This window comes from Vombatus ursinus, unplaced genomic scaffold (assembly GCF_900497805.2).
Source record: "Vombatus ursinus unplaced genomic scaffold, bare-nosed wombat genome assembly UNPS02014812.1, whole genome shotgun sequence".
Lineage (NCBI taxonomy): Eukaryota > Metazoa > Chordata > Mammalia > Diprotodontia > Vombatidae > Vombatus > Vombatus ursinus.
In genome coordinates this window covers 37,741,930-37,766,094 of record NW_020954590.1, presented here as the reverse complement: position 1 = coordinate 37,766,094, position 24,165 = coordinate 37,741,930, and the positions used below count along the sequence as shown (strand labels likewise).

General features: G+C 37.1%; 1 protein-coding gene across 5 annotated transcripts in view; it reads right to left on the bottom strand.

The window, feature by feature from the left end:
- Positions 1–24,165, bottom strand: part of LOC114054137 (piezo-type mechanosensitive ion channel component 2) — a 527,965-nt gene that overhangs the window by 22,858 nt on the left and 480,942 nt on the right. For 4 of the 5 annotated variants that reach the window (XM_027877280.1, XM_027877282.1, XM_027877281.1 and 1 more), the window contains 9 exons: positions 21,786–22,205; positions 19,896–20,154; positions 16,467–16,649; positions 10,901–11,153; positions 7,930–8,062; positions 5,991–6,138; positions 5,675–5,889; positions 1,890–2,048; positions 148–295 (listed from right to left, as the gene is read on the bottom strand). In XM_027877280.1, coding sequence (XP_027733081.1) covers positions 148–295; positions 1,890–2,048; positions 5,675–5,889; positions 5,991–6,138; positions 7,930–8,062; positions 10,901–11,153; positions 16,467–16,649; positions 19,896–20,154; positions 21,786–22,205 — 1,918 coding nt within the window. The remainder of the gene's footprint in view (positions 1–147; positions 296–1,889; positions 2,049–5,674; positions 5,890–5,990; positions 6,139–7,929; positions 8,063–10,900; positions 11,154–16,466; positions 16,650–19,895; positions 20,155–21,785; positions 22,206–24,165) is intronic. The other variant, XM_027877284.1, reaches the window with a different exon arrangement.

The following is a 24,165-nucleotide window of genomic DNA, read 5'->3' as shown; positions in this document are numbered from 1 at the left end:
ACATTAACAAGCTTTAATACTAGTTGTCTCCTCTTGCCCTGACTTAAGTTAGCCATTAAATTGGCAGTATTCCGTATCTTTCATGATAAACAGTCCATTTCTGTTTAAGAAGAATCTGGGATCATGCCATCCTTATAGATTTCTTACTTTTTCAGACTCCCTCCAGCACTTCAGAATAAATATGTGAGCGTAAATGTCTTCTACACAGATCCAGCTGGAAAGGCTCAGAGTGGTATCTGTCCACACCCAGTCCATCACAGCTCTCAATTCAGTCAAGAATGGAACCAGGCGGAACCTGACAAAGAGTCGTATTTCATTAGAGAGATAGAGATTAAAAATCTCCTATATGGTTTATTGTAATTTAGGAGCTTAAGCAGCTCCTTGGAATTTCAAACCTTACTCCAGGATAACCTAAACCAAAGCAAATGAGATTTCATGCGGTATAAAGTTCAGGAAATGATCATTCTTTTGTCTTAAAGATCCTATTAAAGTTTGGTACGAGGTTATCATTTTCCATGAGCCTTCCACAGACTTACATATCTTTGGAGTCAGAAAGAACCTCCATAGACCTTCTTCAAATCATTTTAATAACCAAAGATTTCTCCTTTAGCCAAGAATTTGATATCAATTCACTTGTTTATGGATAAGTTCATTTATGCTATTCAGATTGGTTGAATTTGTTACGTGATGAATCAGAACAGAGTAGTCAATAGAGATGTGGACAAAAAATGTATTTAAACTAAGTTGCTCAGTGTTCAGGAAGCATCATCAGGAGCTGAATATAGCAAGTCAAGCATTTGTTGATGATAAAAGGGGACCTTGCCAGAGAGCCTCAATGAAGGTTAAGGGATTAAATGTTTCCTGAACCAGACTGGGGATGGTAATAAGAAACACAACTATTCAACAGGGGCCATTCTACAACATATTGATCACTAGAGATCTGTAGCAAAGAACTATTTAAAAAAAAAACCACATGTACTACTAATTGTTCATCATACAACATTTGGCAGTCATTGAGCCAGATCCTTCCCAGTGCTAGAAGGGAATAATATGGATTGGAGATCCTTAATTGACATTAATGAGCTTTAAACAAGGTGTCTTCTCTTGCCTTGACTTGTTAGTCATTAAATTGGCATTATCCCATATCTTTCATGATAAATGATCAGTTTCTGTTTAAAAAGAGCCTTGGGTCATACCATTCTTATAGATTTCTTATTTTTCAGATTTTCCATAGAACACATCAACTAAAGAAAAAGTATTTTGAAGAAGTAACTTTGGGGAGTGAAAAAAATAGCATTGAATGATATCTTTGGAAATGTGCCTCCCCAAGGATCTAAATTATAGCTAGAGAGATATGTAGGCACAGTGTATTTAATATGAAAGGATTTTAACTGCTCCTCAGTAGTGGATGCCAAAAGAATTGTATTACATAAGAGGAGAAGAGATGATTGAGTCACATTTCTACACTCCCTTGAAGTATACCTAATTCTGCTCCTCCGAATCTGGGCCTTAAGGCAAATAACAAGATGGGGATTTTATTAAGATAATATACTTACATTCAACTCAACATAGATAAGAACATCTCCAATAGGTTTTATTGGTTACTTATTTATCCTTCATAGAGAATTTACAGAATTTCATGGCCACAGATTATACAGGACAAGCATAGATGGTTTGTGAACTGTACCAGTGGAAGTAGTACTCACACTGATAAGATCACTGATAAATTTAAGTATAAAAATAAAACAAAATAAATACCTAATTTTCCATATCTTCTCTAAAATCATAAAATCATTATGTACTGAGCTCCTGCCCACATCCCCCAATAGGGCTGTTTACCTGAAAACCTCTTCTCTGAAGAAGTTGAGATTAAGATTGAGAACACTTACCCTTGAAATAAGAAGAGGTTGACATAATTGTAACTTTTGGTGAGGAAGTTTCCCAGTACCCGCGTTGGATAGCCACAGCGAATCTGGTAGGCAGACAGGCCAAAATAAACACATTTCACGAAATACCAAAGCTGAGCAACCAGGTTCTGGCTGAATTTCCTAGAATGAAAAATACATAGAAAAATGCAAGAGCAGATACACTCTGCTGGCCTCAGTGCTCAATATTAAGAAGTCACAGATCTTTTAAAGTATTGAAGAAGGCCTTTTTAGGAAGTCTTCCAGATCTGTGGATCCAGAGAAAGTTATTGCCAAGTTCATGCACGCTTTAACTCTCAATGAGGAATTTAGTGTAATCACTAGGAATGGGAAAAAATAATATGAAGTTACAATATGGTTTCAAACAAAATGATGAGATCCTTTGTTTTTACAATCTTTGGATGAATGTAGGATTTTGTGGAATCTTAAACCTGAGCAATAAATTCTGCAAAAAAGTAAAACAGGAAATGATGATTAGGTAAGATCTTAGGTCATTCTCCTCCATGACTAATGTGTTTCATTTAAGAGTTTTTCTCCCCTCCTCCAAGTTTTTTTTTTTTGGTAAATAATATTTTTGCATGTGTGTTTGTGCATATTAGTGCTATAAAAGTAAATTTACCAGGAAAGGAAGAACTATTTTTAAAAAAATTTAAACTTTGGTCATAGGATATGGAATGGGGAGAGCAAAGGCTGCTCATGGTACTTAGAGGAGGCTAAGCTCTGAGAGGTTCTGTTTTTCCTAATTCTACTAGCAATAAATATTTCAAGCAGCAATTTTTTTCCTTCTTATCCTGAAGTTTATAGAGTTTGCTATCTATAGTAAGCTATAATGCCATGAGGTATAATGAAAAACCTAATTAATGTGGAAGCCTGAATCCTGACTGAAAACTTAGAGTTTTTTTTCCCCTATTTAAGATTCCTATCACAGGCATTAATTTTATGCAGTTTGTTCTTACTGGATTATACATTTCTTGTTTTTGTCTTCTTTATCTTTGTATCAACCATAGCACCTAACACTATGCTTTTTATCTGGCAGGCACTCAATAAATATTTGTTGAATGTGTGAACTTACTCTTATAAGAGACGTTTGTCAGGTTATGAATTCAAGGTGATCACAAATTTTTTCTAAGTATTACATTACAGTTAATAGCCCTCAATCTGATCCTTTCCTCACATTTATTTTTTCCTGCTGTGCAAGATTTATTCATGCTACTCCTATCCTCAAAAATTTAGCTGGCTTTCAAGGATCTATAATATTTAATTCAGGAAGATTTAAATTTCTTTACCTAACATTTAAGACCAGGTACAATACAGTATAAACCTATATTTCTAACCTTTTATAATTATGTCACTACATACTTTATATTCTAGCCATACTGGACTTTGTGCCCACTGAAACATGGCCTCTAAAGTTTTGAGGGATACACAGTAAGTAGTCTAGTCTTTTCTCTGCTTTTGACCATTTTTTCCTATGCCTGAAATGCTCTCCATTCCACAGTGATTCCTCAGAAGCTCAATTCAGATGCCATCTCCTCTATGAAGGCTTTCTTGATCTCTCCCACCAAGAACATCCTTCTTTTCTGAATTCACCTAACGCTCGGCATCTCAATAATCCACTTACCTGTCATCTATTGGTGACTGTGCCTTATTCAGCCAAAATGACTTTCTTTCTGTTCTGTATATTCTACACTTCATCTCCCATTACTGTATCTTTGCACTGGCTGCTAGAATTAAACTCCCTTTTTACCTGTACCTTATGGAATCCCTCTCTTCTTTTAAGATACAGCTCAATCACTGTTAACTACTTTGGAAGTATTTGTGGTTATTCATTTTATACCTATGTTCTCTCTCCTTCTCTCTCTCTCTTTCTCTGTCTCTGTCTCTCTCTTGCTGCTAGTTGGTACAATGGACAGAGCACTAGATCTAGAGTCAGGAAGAACCATTGAACTTCTATCTGCCTCGGTTTCTTCACCTGTAAGAAGGGGATAATAATAGTGCCTATCTCCAAGTGTTGTTGTAAGGAATTAGTGAAATAATATTTGTAAAGCACTTTGCAAACCTTAAAGCACTATATGAATGTTAGCTACACACACGCACGCACACACATACACACACACACACACACACACAAAGATTGAAACTTTCTACTTGAATGGGGAAGTCAAATGAGTAGACAAGACAATGACGAGTGTGTGCACACACATGCATAATATAATTGTTTCACACACATATACATACTTGGTACATGTATAATATATACTTGGTATGTATACATATATAAATATGTGTATACTTGGTCTCTATACACATATATACTTGTTATATATGTATATATACTTGGTGTGTATATATTTGTTATCCATACATATATACTTGGTGTGTATTGGGGTGTGTGTTGTAGTTGTTCAGTCATTTAGTCATGTTCAACTCTTCATGACTGATTTTTATAGGATTTTCTTGGCAAAGATACTGGAATAGTTAGCCATTTCTTTCTCAAATGGATTAGGCAAACAGGGTTAAATGACATGCCCAGGGTCACACAACTAGTGAATGGATGAGGTTGGATTTGGATTCAGTTCTTCCTGACTCCAGGCCCAGCACTCTATTCCCTGAGCCACCTAGCTGCCTACATGTGTGTAAGTGTATATGTATGTATGTACACACTTATAATATTTGATATGTGTATGGATGTATACTTGGTACATATACTTATTTATAAACCAATAACAAAATATACTTGTTACATATACACATATTTGGTGTATGTATCATATAGACACATATAGTTGGTGTATATGTATATGTATTAGAATTGGTATGTATTTATATACATGTATATGTGTGTATGCATGTGTGTGCATGTATGTGTATATGCAAGCATGTAGCTTAAAATTGCATTAAGACTTTTGGAACACCAAGTCAGTTAATCAGTCTATCTCTAGATTATATCTGCACATACAATATTATTGGGTAAGGCAACAAGTGTATATATGTACACAGATATACATACACATAATACACACATGTATACACACATATGTACATACACATATATGTAAGTGTACTATTTGTTGTCTCTTCCTTTCCTTGAAAGAATAAACTGATTCATTCTTTGTACCTGTATTTCCAGTATCTAGCACAGTGCCTGGCATATGATAGATGTTTAAACAACTTATTATTTAATGATTAATGAATGATTTAATGAAACAGCATTACTTAATGATGCCTCTAGTAGACTCCCTTTCTGCTAGATTACTGTACTAGCTCCATAAGTGTAGGGGCAATGTGTTATCTAAACTTTGTCTCCCACAATGACTAGCACAAATTTTGCACATAATAGGTGCTTAGTAAATTGTTTCTGAATAACTGAATGAAGGAACTCATGAATAAATGCATCTTGATTGACCTCTACAGAGTTGATCATGTATTTTAAAAGAGGATTGATAAATGTTTTATCTTTGAGCCACCAATGAATTAAAATTTTGATAGCAATATCTAAAAGAGAAGGAAAATCAATTTTTAATGTCAACAGGTTACAAACACATGGTTTAGAATTCTAAGTCACTGAATTTTGACTGATTGGCAGCTTGGCATTGAAGTCAGAGAGGTCCCTGACCCTAGTATATTATGGATGAAGTGTTCTGAAATAAAGTCAGTTCAATTTAGAATCATAGACACTTCAGATCCTATATTGACTTGGAACTCAAACAATATAGGGAGAGTGGAAAGAATTTTTTAAATTTTTTTACCTCTCAGTCACACCTGGCAAGATGAAGAACATCCAGAAATGTATTCCAAATACAAGAATGACCTGGAAAATCACCTTTCCCAATACAGTCTTCCGGAGATATAATGCTCGGTCTACCACCATGGTTCCAAATTGAATGAGCACCATTACCAAAAATGCCTCTGGGACCTGGTCCTCTGACAGTGAAGATGTGATATCTGCTGCTGCTGAGTGTTTCTGGGCAAGATAGATGAAAACAACAGCCAAATGAAATTTTCCTGACAAGAAAACACCCTTTCCATAAGGATACTCTAAACAAGTATAAGAGCAAAACCTACCCCAAAGGCCCAAAAGCCAAACACAATGATGATGAAGTCCACGGTGTCAGCAAGAAACATAAGCACATACACATCAGTCACAGCGCTGTAGTCTGGGTGGATGAGGTTATAAAAGAACTGTCGGATGGGTACGTATATCTGGAGGGTCCTGAAAAGCAAGCAACACATTCATATTGATGTCAAGAATATTGTAATGGGAGGAACCATGGCATTATATCCTATGAGCGTCAGCAGCTATTCCTCTTTTAGCCCTTTATTTTTCTGCTGTGACCAGGAGTTTACATTGACTCCCATCTCTAAACCCCAGAATAGTCATGCTTGAGGTTTGATCTTTGCATATAAATGCTTCCCAGATAAGACAAAAGAAAACATCTATAATCAAGGTCTTTTTTTGGTGCTGGAATCTCACACTGGTTCTTCTGTTTCCTTTGCAGAAGAACACGTAGGCAGTTAGGTGCAGTTGTGGAGCTGAAATTAGGAAGATCTGAATTCAAATAAAATTTCAGACATTTATTAGCTGTATGACCCTAGACAAGTTTGACCTTGTCATCCCCCTACTTGATAAACTCTAGCAGCTCCTATTAGGATCAAGTACAAGGTGTTCGGTGTTTAAAGCCCTTCATAACCTAACCCTGCCCCCTCCCCCCCTTCTAGTCTTCTTACACCATACTTCCCACCACATACTCTTCATTCCAATGATACTGGCCTCCTTGCTGTACTCTGAACAAGACACTATCTCTTGGCTTGGCATTTTCTCTGGCTACAGAAATCCCCATGCTTGGAATTCTTTCCTTCCTTATCTCTGCTTCCTGGCTTCCTTCAAGTCTCAACTAAGATCCCTCCTCCTGCAGGAAACCTTTCCCAATCCTAATTCTAACAACCTTCCCTTTGTTAATTATTTCCCATTTATCCTGTATATAGCTTGTTTGCACATATTTGTTTGCTTATTGTTTCCTCCATTAGACTGTGAGATCCTTGAGGTCAGGGACTGCCCTTTGCCTTTTTTTTTGTATCCCTGGAACTTAGCACTATGCCTGGCACTTAGCAGGCACTGATATATGCTTACAGACTGACTGATGATCATGAAACTCAACTCTTGGGAGAAGGTTGATACTCATTATACAAAATGAGACGTGTTTTTTGAATGTGACAAATATCTGGATTTGTTTTACTTGACCGTGCCTATTTGTTACTAAACCACGCTTCTAGTCTTGTTTCACAGTCTAGGCTTCTTGCCTCATACCCTTGCCTTGCTGCACTCAAAGCCCTGGCATGGATAGTGGGAAAGGCCTGTGAGAAATTGTTGTACCTACTAGATCTCAATGCCTAGTTTATATTGATTTCTGAAACTCTGGAGTTATTTGTTTGTTTTATTGCCTACACTCCAATATAGGGTTGTGGGGGAAGGGTAAGGTATAGAACAAAGAGTGGTGTAGACCCCATTGGTTTTGAGGTCAAAAATGCTGGATTTGATTTCTGGTTTTGATTCTTATAACTATTTGAGATAACTGTGAGAAAGTCCCTTAATTGCCCTGAGTCTCACCTTCTTCATCTGGAAAATGGAGTTCATAACACGTTCTATCTTCCTCACAGGGTACTTGGGAGGAAAGCAATTTGTAAAACAGTAAGTCCTATGAAAATGTGAGCTATTATTATAGGAATAAAATACACAGATTAACTGTGCCTAAAGGAACATTTCATTTTAAAGTATACTATAGTAAATGTGGGGCTGCTTAATACAATTGAGCAAACATCCAGCAGATACCTACTATGTGCAAGGCAGTGTGTCTTTCACATGATACTCTCTCACAAAAAGAGCTACGCTCATGGCAACAGAAGCAGTTTTTCTTTCATCCCACATAACATCTGTATAAAGTAATTGACTGTAGGTTTCCAGCCCTATAAGACACAAATAAACTAAACATTTCCAGTTACTCACTTCTTTATAGTGAATGCTTTTGCTTTGATGAGGTGTTCTTGGAACTTTTCCATATACAATTCCCTTTTACTCTTTTGCTTAATGCTGAGTACACTGCTTCCTTTCTGACTACTGTTCCGAGTACTGGTGCTGCCTAGAAATAAAGAGGGATACAAACATTGTGTGAGAAACAGGGTTTACATGAACACCATAGTCACATGAAGGCTGTATGGTATTATTCAAGAGCGTATAGACTGAGTTAAAAGTATTTTAGGATAACGTATATAGACATGGATGCCTTCAAAGTTATTTTCAGAGTAATCCAAACATAGAGTAATTCAAGATCTGTGACTCCTCTACTTTCAAAAATAATTACATGTTAAATTTGGTCTATGACTATATAACTTCACTGACTAACATGGTTAATGTTTTGTTTCTCAAGCACCAATGAAATCTATACCATGAGTAGCCATAAAGAGAAAATGGAGTTTGCAGTAGTGAGATGGATATCAGTTTCTCTAGACTATACCTGAGACCCACAAAATCTCATCTTCATACTTTACAACTAAATGAATAATGAACCAATCACGCAGGGAGAATAAGAGCCATGGCTCTGCAGAGACATTAGTGCCTGTGAAAAGAATGAGGTATCCAATATGTTAGGAAGATCTTAAAATCTTAACAGCCCTATGAGGTAGATGTTATTATTATCATCTCCATTTTACATTTGAGGAAATAGTGGCTGAGTGATGTTAAGTGACTTGCCGAGGATTATACAAATAGTAAGTCTCTGAGACAAGATTTGAATCCATGCCTTTCTGACTCCAAGTCCAATGCACTATACCTTCCTTCTTCTACCTAGCAGCCTAAATCCTAGGGCTCTTAATCTATAAAAATCACACAGGATAAGAAAGGAGGGTTTGCAATCCTCATTAGTAGAGAGAACATCCTTATAAATGAAAACCCCTCCCCACAAATTGTTCAAAATATCAAAATAAACATTTTTTTTAAAAAAAGGCCTTTAACCCTTTATACTATTGTTGATCTTCCCCTGCATTAATACTCAGGTCTTGGATTACTCCCACCATCTGCTGCCTTTGCTCCTACTCATATGCTGCTGAATGAAGCTGGAAAAAAAAATCATGAAAGTCTGATGATTTGGTCTACTACAAATTTATGTTACATAATATCAACAGGACCCTTAGTGCAGCAAGGTAATCCTTTTATTCCTTCCTAATGGATTCACTATCTCATTTACCAAAACACCTTTTCCATTTTTATCCCTCTTCAAATATCCCATGGCTCCCCACAAAATGATTGCTGTTATTGTTCAGTCATGTCTAAGCCTCTGTGACCCCATTTGGGGTTTTCTTGGCAAAGATACTGGAGTGGTCTGTCATTTCCTTCCCCAGATCATTTTATAGATGTCTAAACTGAAACAAACAGGGTTAAGTGACTTGCCCAGGGTCACACAGCTAGTAAGTATCTGAGGCCAGATTTGAACTTAGGAAATAAGTCTTCCTGACTTTAGGCCTGGCATTTTATTCACTGTGCCACCTAGCAGCCCCCAAACAACAAAAAAGGGGATTCACTATCTCACTCACCAAAGCAGCTTTTCCATTTTTTTATCCCTTCTCAAATATTCCATGGTTCCCCATTTCCCCATCTTTTAAGTTGAGAACCTTACCTCATTTTAATGGAAAAAAAATGAAGCTCTTTGCCAAGAGCTTCCTCTTTTCCTCTCCTCTTCAACCCTTATCTCTCAGTTGCCTTCCACCATTGTATGCCTGCCTCACATGAAGAAGTGGATTTCCTCCTTGTGAAGGCAAACTGCTCTAAATGCACAAGTGATCCCATTCCATCCTGTCTTCTCCATTAGATTGCCCCTTCTACATTCCCCACTCTCTCACTAATCTCTCTCCTCCCCTGCCAACTGCTGTTTTCCAACTGTCTAAACAACTGAGCCCTATCCTCCCTTTCCAGTTGTCTAAAACTTTACTCCTTCCACATACACTATGATCCAGTAACACTGACCTCCTTGCCATTCCTCACACACAACAATCCACCTTCCAACTTCAGATATTTTCACTGGCTATTTCCTAGGTCTGGAATTCTTTTCCTTTTCATCTCTGCCTCCTGGGTTCCTTCAAGTCTTAGCAAAAATCCTACTCTCTGCAAGAAACCTTTCCTCATTAACCTTAATGCCAGTAGTGCCTTCCCTCTGATATTATCTCCAATTTATCCTATCTCTGTCTTGCTTGTACATAAATCGTCTCCTCTATTAGACTGTGAGGTCCTTGAGAGCAAGAACTGGGTTTTTTTGCTTTTCTTTTTATCCCCAGATTTAGCACAGTGCCTGTATTAAGTATTTATTAAGCGCCTGTTAGCACATAATAGGCACTCAATAAATGCTTGATGACTTCTTTTTTTTTGTCTACATTTTTGATTTCATTGGTGGAGAGGACCATGAATTGTAGAAAGTCTCATCTACCAATAGAGATAAGCAACTTATCTGTGAGTAAGAGAGTCTTAGAAAATTGTCCATGTCCAGGAGAAATTAAGCAATTTGCCTTTGAAGATGAGAGACTTGGGTTCTTCCTAATTCCAAGGCCCACTCTCTATTCTCATCAAAGTAAAAAACTATAAACAAAGCAAGCTTTCTTAACTCCACATTTCTAATGGTTCTTCTAAGGATTAATGAGTTGACTTGTAAATCATTTTGAGTTCTTCAGTTGAAAGTACAAAAGACTAAATATACTCATTTTCCATTACTATGCTGAGGTCCACTAGTTATGCTGTCCACTATGTACTGTTCACTGCTGGTAAGAAATCCAAAACTCATTTCCAGAAATAATCTAAAATTTGGTTATTACAAGGTTTTAGTCTTCAAATCCAAGTAAAATTCCAACACAAGTTGCAATTATAACATACTGTACCTTTAAGAAAACTCATTATGAGTATGCCTTATGTTACCAATAAGTGGAACATATACCTCTCTTGGACCTATTTGAGGAGGAGCTAGATCTGTGGGATAGGTGTGAGGTGGTGCTAGAACTCTTTCGTCTGACGGCTGCCTGGTGCTCTGGGAAGTGGACATGAACTGATTCCACTGATGCTGCGAGATTGATAGATTTCAATGAGTCAGAGGAATCTCTTCTTCCCGTGTTAAGTGAGAGTTCATCATCAGAATCATCCTTATTGGTCCCAGTGTCAACAGTATCATCTTCATCCCATAAACCATGACACTGAAAAAGCACAGGAAGCAACAAGTCATATCGGTAGCAGGAGGGATAGTCAATAAGCCCAACTGATTAAAAAAACAGCACAAATGAAAACAAACAACATTATTCCCTGGGCCTTGTAATATCAAATGAAGAACTTCACACTGGATTTCTTCAGAGGAGAAGGAAAGAGCCTTCCAGGCTGGAGGGAACAGAGCTTGGGGATTGTTTTCTGTTTGGAGGATGGTGGGGATGGGGCAGAAGGGCCTGTGAGTGGAGTAATCTGTTTAGGAGGGGGAATAATAAAAGAATGTATGGAGAGATCTGCAGCACACTTGTATTCAATCTTATGGCCTCTTTTCCCAAGTAGTGGAATTAGCAGTTTGGATTAGATGGCATTATATCCAGCACTTCACAATGTCCCTAAGAGTAAGAGAGAACAGGAAAGTGATGAGTAGAGGAATAAAAAGAAAAACTAGTTAGATTAATGGGGATAAACAAGATCTAGTTTTAAATCTAGTCTTAGATATTTAAGATCTAGTCTTGAAAACATGTTCTCTTTATTTATATATTAGCTTTTGTTATTAATTCAATTTAATTTATGAATATATCCCTTCCCCCCTCCTATCCAGAAAGCCTTCCCTTATAATCAGTTGAAAGAGTCAACAAGCATTTATTAGGTTCTTACTATGTATCAGGCACTATTCCAAGTGCTAGGGATATAAAGAAAGGAAAAAAAAAACAGTTCCTGCCCTCAAGAAGCTTATATTCTAATGAAGAAGTCAAAATGCAAATACTTAGGTTCAAACAGGGTATATGAAACAGAAACAGAAGGCAATCTGAGAGTGGAGGATATTAGTGCTGGAGGAAGGACACTCAGGGAATGTCTCCTATAAACGATGGGATTTAAACTGAGTTTTGAAGGAAGCCAGGGAAACTAAGAGGCAGAAGTGAGGAGGAAGAACATTTCAGGTAAGGGGGACATTTCATGCAAAGGCATAGAGATGGTAGATGGAATGTTGAATCCAAGGAACTTCAAGTGGGCCAGTGTAGTTGGCTCATAGAGTATATAGAGGGGAATAAAATATAACAAGGCTGGAAAAGTAGTGAGTAACTGTATATAAAGAACTTTTAATGCCAAACATAGGACTTTATATTTTATACTGGAGGTAACAGGGAGCCTCTGGAGCTCACTAAGAAGGGAGGTGGAACATGGTCAGACCTATATTTTAGAAAAAAAAAAACTACCTTGCAACTAAGTGGAGGATGAGGAGAGACTTAAGGCAGAGGGATCAGTCAGCAGACTATTGTAACAATTCAGGTGAGAGGAGATGACGGTCTCAACTGGGTTGGTATCTGTGTGAGTGGAAAGCAGGTGATGTATATGACAGATGTGAAAGTCAAAAGACAAGATTTGGCAATGGACTTGCTAGATGGGGTGAATGACAGTGAGGAGTTAAGGATGACACTGAGGTTTTCAGTATGGATGACTGACAGTTAGACAGGAAGAACTGACCAGAGAATAATATCATGAAAACCTAGAAAGGAGGGAGTATACAGGAAGAAAGGCTATCATCAGTGTCAAATGCTGCAGATTGGTCAAGAAGGATCAGGGATAGGAAAAGGCCATCATTGGTAACTTGAAAGGGGCAATATATAACAAAGAATGCTCAGCTAGGTAATGCAGTGGATAAAGTGAAGGGCCTGAAGTCAAGAAGACTCATCTTCCTGAATCCAAATCTGGCCTGAAACACTTCCTAGATGTGTGATCCTGGGCAAGTCACTAAACCCTATTTACCTCAGTTCTTCATCTGTAAAATGAATTAGAGAAGTAAATGCCAAACACCACAGTATCTTTGCCAAGAAAATCCTAAATGGTGCCACGAGGAGTTGGACATGACTGAAAAATGACTGAACAATAAATTATAGCAAAGAATAAAGGTAAAATAAACCTATCTAACCAATACATCAATGTTCTGCCAATATATGCATAGTCCCCAACCTTTTCAAAGAAGTGAAAAGATGAAGTTTTTTTTTCCTTCGTGGCCAAATGTGGTCATTAAATTCCTTTTTGAGGAGGAAACTTAACATTTTTAGATAGAATCAAGTTCATTATTCAATTCTACAGATTTAAAACATAAATATGCATATTTATGCAAGATATACATATATTTTAAGAGACTTTTGTGCCTACAAATTGGTAAACAGGATAATAATATATTTATTATATATTTATTAATAAACCACTCCAAAAATAGAAAATAACATGGAAACTGGTTGCATACAACATTACTGGGGATTTCTAGCCAAGATGTCCACCTGAAAGGGAAGCCGGCTGCTCAGTTTCTTTACATCTACTCCATCAAAGGCCTGAAGTTCATACTTGACCAAAAACAATCAAGTAATTCAATGAAAAATGACATCTTCCATCCAAGAAATGCACAAAAAATCAATCAGAAGCTTGGAGTCAAAGGGAACTGCTCTAGCCAGGTGAAAACCTACATGACCAGAGATGAGAAACATGTAGACCACAAGACTCTGTGTCCAGAAGCCACAAGGGCAGAATGCTCATCTGAGAAAGCCCCACAGTAATCAAGGCTCTGGAGTGTGGATGGTGGAAGCATGATGGAGGGCCAACAGACAGTGACCAGGACAGACAGCCCAGGCTCAGGAGCTCTGACGTCCCTAACACTCTGTCCTGAGATGCATGAGAGAACCATAAAGATCTAGCACTCTTAACCTCAAAGATCCTTAGAAGCCTAAACCCAGAAGGTAGAAAATGAGCAAAGAATCGCAGGGTGAAGCCAAACAGAAGAGACTACCCTACCCTAAAGCTCAGTAAAGGCAAAATGTACCATGGCATAAAGCCTCAATTCAGAAAGTGAATCTGGACAGTTGAGTAATTCAGAGACATTCACCAGTAGCAACAATTACTGTAAAGCTATCTCTGTAGGAACTGCCACCAAAGAATCAAAAGAGAAAGATGAATTTTTACATTTACAAATAAATACATACAAGAAATGAAGTAAAAGATTAAAAATTGAGTAAATTCTTGAGGAAAGAATTGGAAGGAGAATAAGTGGCCTAGAAGAGATATGATAAACCTTACACAAGAAATGGAACCCCTGAACAGCAAAAGAGACAAAATAGATATCAGTGACTCCATGAGACAGTAAGACACATTAAAAGAAAATCAAGAGATTGAAAAAAATGAAGAAAACATAAACTGATATCCAAAACAAATGACCTTGAAAACAAGTCAAGGAGAGATAATTTAAGAATCACCCTGAAAAACATGATTAAAATAAAAAGGCCTGAACACTATTTTTCAAGAAATCATACATGAAAAGTGTCCAGATCTACCAAAACCAGAAGGCAAAGATAGAAAAGAATCCATTGGTCACTTCCTTAAAGGAATTCCGAAAGCAATGCCACAGCCCAAATCCAGAACTTTTACTTAAAAAAATACTACAAGTATCCAGAAAGAAGTAATTCAAGTGCAAAGAAATCACAGAATCAGATAAAAACTGGAAAATTTTATCATAAATGAGAATAGATGCTGGAACACAATATTTGAAAAGACAAAAAAGATAAATTTATGATCAAGAATAATGTAATCTGCAAAACTGAGTATAATCCTATAGGGGGAAAAGGATCATTAATAAAGTTTTCAAGTATTTATGATGAAGAGATCAGAACTGAGTAGGAACTTTAAAATATAAACTCAAGAGTCCAGAGAAGCTAAGAAAAGTAAATTTATCTGAGCAGTTGGAGAGAGCTGCAAGATGATGTGGTGCTAATATTCTAATAAGGGAAGAAGAAATGAGTGTCCTAATGTCTTTCATGGAATTTGCAAAAATTACATGAGAAAAAAACAAAAGAGATGGATTGGCTTCATTCTGAGGTTTTGAAGCAAGGAAAGAAAAGAGAAATTGAAAGGAGGGACATAATAATAAAGAAAGAAAGAAAAAGGTGTGCAACTTGCAATTTCTCATAATGGAGGTATGTGAGAAGAATATTCAAACATGGAGGAAGAAAGAGGTAGGGAGAGTGGGCAACAAATGTATCTTCTTATCTTAAACAGACAGGAGGGTTGAACATACACACAGTTTGGTATAGAAATATATCAAACTCTTCAGAGAAACAAATGGAAATTGGGGAAAGAGGGGTTAAGAGGTAGAATAATACTAGGGAAAGAAGTCACAAGCAAAGCAATTTCCTGATTCTGAAGAGGGTATGAAAAAAAGTGGAGAGAGAAAGGGAAATAATTAGAATCTAAGGGGTTGGGGTGGGTGGGTTGTACCTTAGATTACCTCTTAGACAACTAGGGAATGGTTGAACAAATCGTAGTGTATAAATGTAACAGAATATTATTACAGCATAAGAAATGGCAAAAGAGTTTCATACGAGTGGAATCTAGACCTGTGATTTCATCAGTATAGGGAACTCCTGCTTAGAAAACACCATTGACTAATTCAGATTGGAAACTTCTGAAATCTATAGTCTTAGAGAGTTTCCTTGAACACTGAGGAGTGAAGCAACTTTTCTAGGGTCACACAGCCAGAATGTATCAGAAGGGTCTTGAACCAAGATATTCTTGACTCTAAGGCAACCCTCTAACTACATGCCATATTGCCTGCTAGATTAATTTTCCCAGAGTGCTGCTTTCATCCTATTGTTTTCCTGCTAAAGAACCTGGGATGGCTCTCCATTGTCGACAGCACCTAATTTAAAAATTTCTCCTTGTCAATTAAAGTCCATTATAATCTCACCACGTCCCACACATCTTCCACTGCTTTCCAACACAACTCCCTTGTTCCATGCAAGGAAGTCTCCTTCCTGTACTCCATATTCCAAAAACATTTCAAAAAATGAGATATATACAAATGAATATAATATAATTTAGAACATGCCCAAGTGTAGAGTCCCTACATTTCATGCTCATTCTTGTTTCCATTGCCCTTTGCCCATGCTGTTTTCCTGCAATCAGTCCCCTTTCCACTTGTCTTTGCTTATGGAAGCCTCACTCATTTTCCATTACTCAGCTTAAGTTACACCTCTTCCATGAAACTTTCTTGGATTTCTCCAGCCCACAATAAGCTATCCTTTCTGTGAATTTCATTTGCATTGATAATTCTATTTCTCACAATCAAACTCTTGATTATATACTGCCTTGTATTCTCTAATTTTCTTCAATTTTGTACTTATTCTTTCTCCTTGTAAACTTCCCAGGGGCAGACACTCTGTTTTTTATCCTTCTCCTATTTCCTCCATCTGGCAATAACGGGAATATACCCATCCTTCAGGAAGGATTTGTTGATTGGTTGCTTGTCATACCTTTAAAATTGATCGGTGGAAGAAAAGAGCTAGGAGCTGAATAAGATCATAAAGCACATAACCCTCTTTTTTCTCCACTCCAATGATGTTTGGCGGATGGTATGGCTTGTCTTTGTAGAAATCCAGATTCTTGTTCCAGGGAAAGAAACCAAATTGGAAGAAATATTTGATAACAATGGCCACCTATGTGGAAATGATAAAAATACAAGTGAAAGGTATATTCTTGAAATTTCATTGGTTATATGGCAGAATAATAATTACAATGGAAATGATTCTCTTATAGTTTTGATTGTAGTAGTTAATAGTACGGTATGAGATAAAAACATTAGCATTTTTACTATTCATTTAAGGGAAGTGTGGCATAGTGGCTATCAGGCTAGCCTTGGCTTCAGGAAGACCTAGATTCAAGTTTTGCCTCTTACACACAACAGCTTTGTGACATTGAGGAATTCGCCTAATCTCTCAATACCTCCAGTTTCTTAAGATTGTAAGTTATAAAGGAGTTATTAATGTGAATCAGTGCAGAGTTTTCATGCCAACAGCTCTGTAAACCAGATGAAATCGTAAGTCTCTTCCCCTGCCCCTAAATCAATTTTACAGCAAGAATAACGTTTTATTCAAACAAATGGTTCCCTAATGGATGAATATGGTAGGTTGGTCCCAGAATCATACTATGTCTGCCACTTTCAATTATTCATTTTTATCTCTGTTTTCTGCTTTCCTTCTTTCTTTTCTTTTTTCTTCCTTCCTTCCTTCCTTCCTTCCTTCCTTCCTTCCTTCCTTCCTTCCTTCCTTCCTTCCTTTTCTTTCTTTCTTTCTTTCTTTCTTTCTTTCTTTCTTTCTTTCTTTCTTCCTTCCTTTCTTCCTCAGATACATTTATACAGCTTGAACTGGCATTGCCACAATGCCACAACGATTGAATGTTCCATAGCAGTAATTATCTAGTTTTGAGAGGCTAGGGACATTTATTTTTGTGGTTTTATTGTATCTCCTATTTCAGATCATTTACTATCACTTGTGTGCAGATTCAGGGGCTTATAGTTTGCTAAAGCTTCACTTTTGCTATGTTCTCCTTCCTCAAGCTACCTTTACCAACTCAAAAATGTATGAAACAAAAGCAAATTGATTTTTCTGCTTTGACTCTCCAGTTATAAAAGATGTAGAGGAAGAGAAAGCTGAAATTAATTTAAAATTAGCTTTGGGACAAGCTGAAAATTGAACTTATCCATCTTGCCTGTGGATGACTAACACTCCTTTTCATTTAGCCTTAGGTATTTCAGGGGTGGGGAACCTGCAGCCTTGAGGCCACATGTGGCCCTCTAGGTTCTTAAGTGTGGCCCTTTGACTGAATCTAAAGTTCAAAGAACAAACCCCCTTAATAAAAGGATTTGTTCTGTGAAGTTTAGATTCAGTCAAAGGGCTAAGGACCTAGATTTGAGGACCTAGAGGGCCCCATATGGCCTCAAGGTCACAGGTTCTCCACCCCTAGAACTCCTCAAATCTCAAATATATGGGACAGCTCATTACCTTCAATTGAACAATGTTAAGAAAATTGTTTTAACTTTGATGTTGAATTACTGAAAAATAAAACAAATCAAAACAAAACAAAAACTTTCTCAAGCACCAGTTCAGATCAATTCAGCAAATATTGATGAAAGAGCAGCTATGTACAAGGTACGATACTAGATCCTGGGGTCACAAAGACGGAATTGAATGATACAGTCTAAACATGCAAGGAGCTTTAATAAGGGGAAGAGGTATTTACAAAAACAACTATAATACAATAACTGTAATACAATAAGGAGGTAGCACTTGAGGTGCTGGAGGGATCTCCATATAGGGAAATGTTGGAAGAGTCTTTCAAGCATGAGGGATAGCACATGTAAAAGCTCTAGTTCTATCTTGGGCATAAAAATTATCATTTAAGTAGCAAATAAAGACCATTAATGAACTTTAAACCTTTTGGTTTCAAGACCCCTTTTTTTCTTTTTTTTTATTCCTATGCCCACCATAAAAATTAGTATTGGTCCGCCTATTCAGAACCTAAAGGAATCAGGAAGGATTCAGTGAAAATCAGACAAAAGGATTAAAAGAAATTGCAAATGTCATAGTATCTTCATTCTATCCCTTTTCACTTAGTTTTCACGGGAATCTGAGACTTTGAGTATCTGTTAAATTTGATCAGGCCTGAAAGATTTGGTCTGTTTTACTTTGGTAAAAAGCATATCTCTTTGCTTTCTGTATAATGGATGGAACTGTGTTTAGGGCTTCCCTTTATATAGCTCCCAGAGGTGAAGTCACCTGCCCCTGACTTATAGTTAGCAAATGTCAAATCTGGGACTTGAACTTAGATTTCTTCTCTCCAAGTGCATTTGCATGTCCATCATGCTAACAAAATATGAACTGATTTCCAGTATGGGTATTTTCACTGTAGTAAAATGTGAATAGTAGAATTTCTAATCATAGAACTGATGAATTAGAGAAGTAACTCAATCTGTGTTTTCTGAAATTTAGGTTTGAAAAAAATCTTAATCTTCAGGCAACAAGTTTAGTCCCTAATTGATTAGTTCTTTGGGTGAAACTACTTTTCTTGGTGCTGAGGCAGGAAAACAAGCTCAGCTTAATATCCTTAGGTTTCACCCCGTTGATCAGTCTAGAACAGTGGTTCTCAAACTTCTTGGTTTCAAGACCCCTTTATACTTTTAGAAATTATTGAGGACCCTCCAAAGAACTTTTGCTTATATGTGTTATATATTTTAATACTTATCATATTAGAAATGAAAACAATGATTATGAAAATAGATTTGGTTTTGCAGATCCCCTCAAAGGGTCTTGGTGACTACCAGGGGTCCTTGGACCACCCTTTGAGAACCACTTGTCTAGAGTCTGTTGGAAAAAGAATTTCAAGTTGGTTCCCAGGGAGCACTGACATATATATATTTTTTAAGTCAGACTAGTCAGCTCACAAGGCCTATTGTGGGGCCAGGATTAAACACTGAATTAGGGTCTCCAGGGAAAATCCTACTACCTCAGATTTTTTAACTGGAAGCCAGAAAAATATAGTAGAAAGATCACTGGATTAAGAATCATGAGTTTGAAGTTGTAGTACCAGTGTTGTTACTTGTGAATTATGAGATCTTGACTAGATCACTTAACTTTCCTAGGTCCAAATTTTCTCAGGTATAAAATTAGAGAGTTAGACCAGATGATGTCTAAAGTCCTTTACAGCCCTGGTGATCTATGAATGTCTATGGATGTTTGGAATTTTGTTTTTTTTTTCTTAGTTTTATTGTAACACATCTGTTCTGTATCCTGAAGAACATCTGCACACATACTTGTTTTACACACAACTTTTCAGGAACTTACTAACACATAAAACAAAATTGAGCTGTAAGTAGTATATGGGTACCACGTGATGAATTTACATACCTCTGTATAGACAATGGCTGTCATCCAGAAACGCCTACTGGGCCTAGGGACTGACAGCATGGCCCAGAGGAAGATAAGGATAGGAAGTACAAGGGTAATCATGGAAGCCGAGATCATGTGATTGAGGATAATCACAAAATAACACACCATTTCTGAGCGCGCCACTAAAGTGTTGTAGAGAGCATAAAACAGGAGCAAGAATCGAGGTTGGTCAACGTAAAATTTTTCTGACTCTTCTAACTCTTCATCATGAAACATCCTGTAAAGGAAACAACCCCCAAAATTATAGAAAAAATGATTTTTATGTTAAAATGTTTATCTTCTCTCACATGTTTATAATTTGTGCTGGGTGGCTAGCTATAAATCCTCTTGGAAGTCAATATTTCAACAAATCTGTGAAAGCAGTAAGGTCAAAATAATGAATTCACAAAAGATTCAATTTCATTTTGCTTGTTTATTCTGAACTAATTCTTTTTTTTCTTATTTTCTTTTTTCTTTCCCTCTCTTCCTTCTTTCTTCCAACACTCAGCTCATCTACTACCTTCTTCAATGTACTTTTCCTCATTCTCTATGGTCTTGGTTCTGCTCCACCCTATTACTTTTAATTTGTTTTGTTTATATTCTGTACTTACTTGTGTGTATCTCCCCCAGTAGAATGTTAACTTCTTGAAGGAAAGGATTGCCTTATTTTTTTTGTCTCCCCAATGCCTATACAGTGTCTGAGTGATAGTAGGTATTGATTAGTGTTTGTTGATTGAGATCCAGTTGAAAAGATGCATTTGGCAGTGTGTCTTATTGGACTGAGAGGAAATCTTAAGAGTCAAGAAGACTAGGGTTTAAAGATTGTCTCTGACACATACTGTCTGTGTGACCTCAGACAAATCAATTATTGCCCTAAGACCACAAATTGCAGAACAGTTTCTGATTCACATTAGTAGAAAGAGTTAGGAAATGAAGGAAATAAAATTGGCAAATAAATAAAATCATGAATTCTGGGGGAAAAATCTATCCCTATAATTGTGAGAACATAATCTGGTGTTCCTAATTAGAATAATTTATAGGGCTGTGGTAGGAGAAATTCAGGAACTTTATGAGTTATATTTTTCCTACCTATCTCACATTCAACAAGGCTAAGAAAAGTCATCTGAAATCAGCATAAAAGTCAAGTTTTCCCAAGATGTTTTTCTTCAGGATGATAGAATAATAATTCTGAAGAGAATTTTATCCTTTATCTTATAATCATACTTAAGAAAAAAAATTAGGCATAGACTTCCAAAGTCTCTTATTGGAGTGAATGAGTGGAATTCTAAGGTTGTATCTACATAATACAATGCATTCAGAGGAAAAGTAAACAAAACCAAAAAAAACCCAAAACAAACAAAAATCTCCCAAAACTCAATTAATCATCTGGCTGTTTTGTCCGAATGATAGAAGATAGACTGAGTTGCTCACTTTTCTTTCAGATATCAAGACTTGAGTAGAAACCATTTCACACTCAATCCAAAATCACCTTGTTTTGAGTACTAGTCCAAGATCATGTTATATTACAACGGTCTTTTAACAAAGTACTCTAAGTCCTATGAGGCAACCTGCTCAAAATAAAGCTGACTTGGACAGATACCAATTATTTTTATTATGGCATATTTCTTGAATAACTGCTGCATGAATGGCCAGGAGAAACTGAATATTTTTCAAGTAAAAATACTCTGGAAGGCAAAATCGTAGCGCTGGCATTTCCCATACTCTATCCAGAGAAGCAGGCCTCAGGAAATTGTTCCTATATCTAATTTTTAGGATTTCCCCTGTGGTGGTGGTGAGGAAGCCAAGTTAGAGAGTGAACTGGTTGGAAAGTCTTAAAAATGGTGTTTTATATGTTTTCTGAGCTCTTACTTGTTTAAAAGCAGCTCACTGGCTGTCAGCTCATGTGTCAAAGGGAGCGGAATGCTTATCTCCGACTTATCTGTCCGGCTGTCATCTGGACTCACAACCATATGGTTCTTGTCATCAGAGTCATCGTGGGAGCCAAAGGAGAGGCGCTCAAAGCTCACTGCTTTGCTGTAGGAAGGTGGGGCCTCTACATCACCATCCACAGTATCCATTGTATCCGCGGTATCCATAGTGGAATACTGCGGCAACTCAGCATCTGAGGTGAGATCCACCTCTACTGAGTCCTCATCGTACTCATCATCTTCTTCATCTTTTAGCTCAGGCAGGGGGCCCACCACTTCTTCTTCTTGCTCTGCTTCTACTTCCTCAATAGTTTCAGTTGTCCCCTGGCGAGAATATAGCAGGGTACACTGGGTGGGCTCACTGTTAGGAAGAAGAGAGGGTGCATAAAATACTTTGGATTAACATGGTGATTGCTCACAAAATTCTATTGATTTGAAGAGAAGATACTACAATGCCCTTTAAAAATTGCAAGGTACTTTCCTAAATATGTATTACCCTATTTATTTTAATCCTTCATTATATCCTGGTAAGCCCTGTATGGTAGAAAACGCACACAGCAGTTTTGTCTCCCAAATGCAAAAGTTAATAAGTGAATGTAGTTCATGCAAAATGAGCATCATTTTGTTAATGAAGCATTTGAAGTATCCTATGATGCATAGAAAGGATTACTGACTTCCAGATCAAGGCGTAATATTGATCCATATATTTATTTCAAAATACACAGCTTACAGAAAGCAGAGACCTTGCCAGTCCTAATTAGAAGCTTTTGACTGAATTATACTCTGATATGTGTCTGGTATAATGATCCTACATAGGTCCATATGGAAATTATCATGAAAGCATACCATAATCCAGACTAAAATAAATGATGGTTCGTGTACTTTTCTTATCATCAAACTACTCTAAAATTCCTTGATTTCTTTATTCTGGTTCTCAGTTTCTTTGTGTGTGTGTGTGTGTGTGTGTGTGTGTGTGTGTGTGTGTGCGTGTGTGTGTGTGTGTGTACACGCATATATATCTCACTTTATATACATTACATAATATTATATTGCATATATGATGTGAGATATATACGTGTGTGTGTGTATATCTTCACCTGGATTTGATGTCTAGTTTTACATTTCTGCCAATCCATAGAATCATAGAATTACGAGAGTGGGAAAAGGACCTCAGGGTCTTGAATCTCCATTTCAACAGAATCTCTCCCAAGCAGTCACTCAGACTCTGTTTGAAGATCTCTAGTGATAGGAAATACTTTATCACCTGGGAAAGTATTCAATTTTTGGACGCAGTTCGATATAATGAGAAGATTTTTCTCCTTGAGTTGAAATTTGTCACAGCTTTTCTGTCATTTCCAACCATTTCTCCTTGTCTTGTCCTCAGGGTTCACACAAAATAAGCCCAATCTCTCTTCTCTATGAAGGTCTTTCAAGTACTTGAAGCTAGCTGCCATGTGTTCACTGTTTTCTCTTGTATAACCTGATTTTAGTTCCTATACCACATTGGCTGTCCTTTCCTATACACATTCTACCTTGTTAATTTCTTTCCTAAAACACAGCACTGATCCCTCAATTTGGTTTCTGTGCCTTGTAAAACTGCATTTCCTTCTGATTTGCCATTTACTATTCAGTTTGACTCTCTTCTCTACCCTCTCCTTCATTAACACTTATGCCAGGGGTGGGGAACCTGTGGCCTCAAGGCCATATGGGGCCCTCTAGGTCCTCATGTGTGGCCCTTTGACTGAATCCAAACTTCACAGAACAAATCCCCTTAATACAAGGATTTGTTCTGTAAAACTTGGACTCAGTTAAAAGGCCACACCCAAAGACCTAGATGGCCATATGTGTCCTTAAGGTTGCAGGTTCCCCATTCCTGACCTATACCATTCATTTCCTTCCTTCTTTCCTTGCCTGATTCACTCTATTTTAGATGTTTGCTCCTAGGCTTCCTTTTCTTTGGCTCTTTTCTACTTCTCTTCTATTCTAGTTCCCATCTCTACTTTACATTTCTTTTTGTTCATGTCTTCATATCCTGCCTAAGGAGCTGGAGGCACAGTGAATGGATAGAGAGCTAAGCCTGGAGTCAGGAAGACCTGAATTCAATCTGGCCTCAGACACTTACTACCTCTGTGACTGTGGGCAAGTCACTTAACCTCTGTCTGCCTCAATTTCTTCCTCTGTAAAATGGAGATAATAAAAGTACCTGCACCCAGAGTTGTGATGTTCAAATGAGATATTTGGAAAGTGCTTTGCAAACATTAAAGCACTACATAAAAGGTAGTTATTATTATTTTCTTTTGTCTTTTTCTTGAACTTTCCTT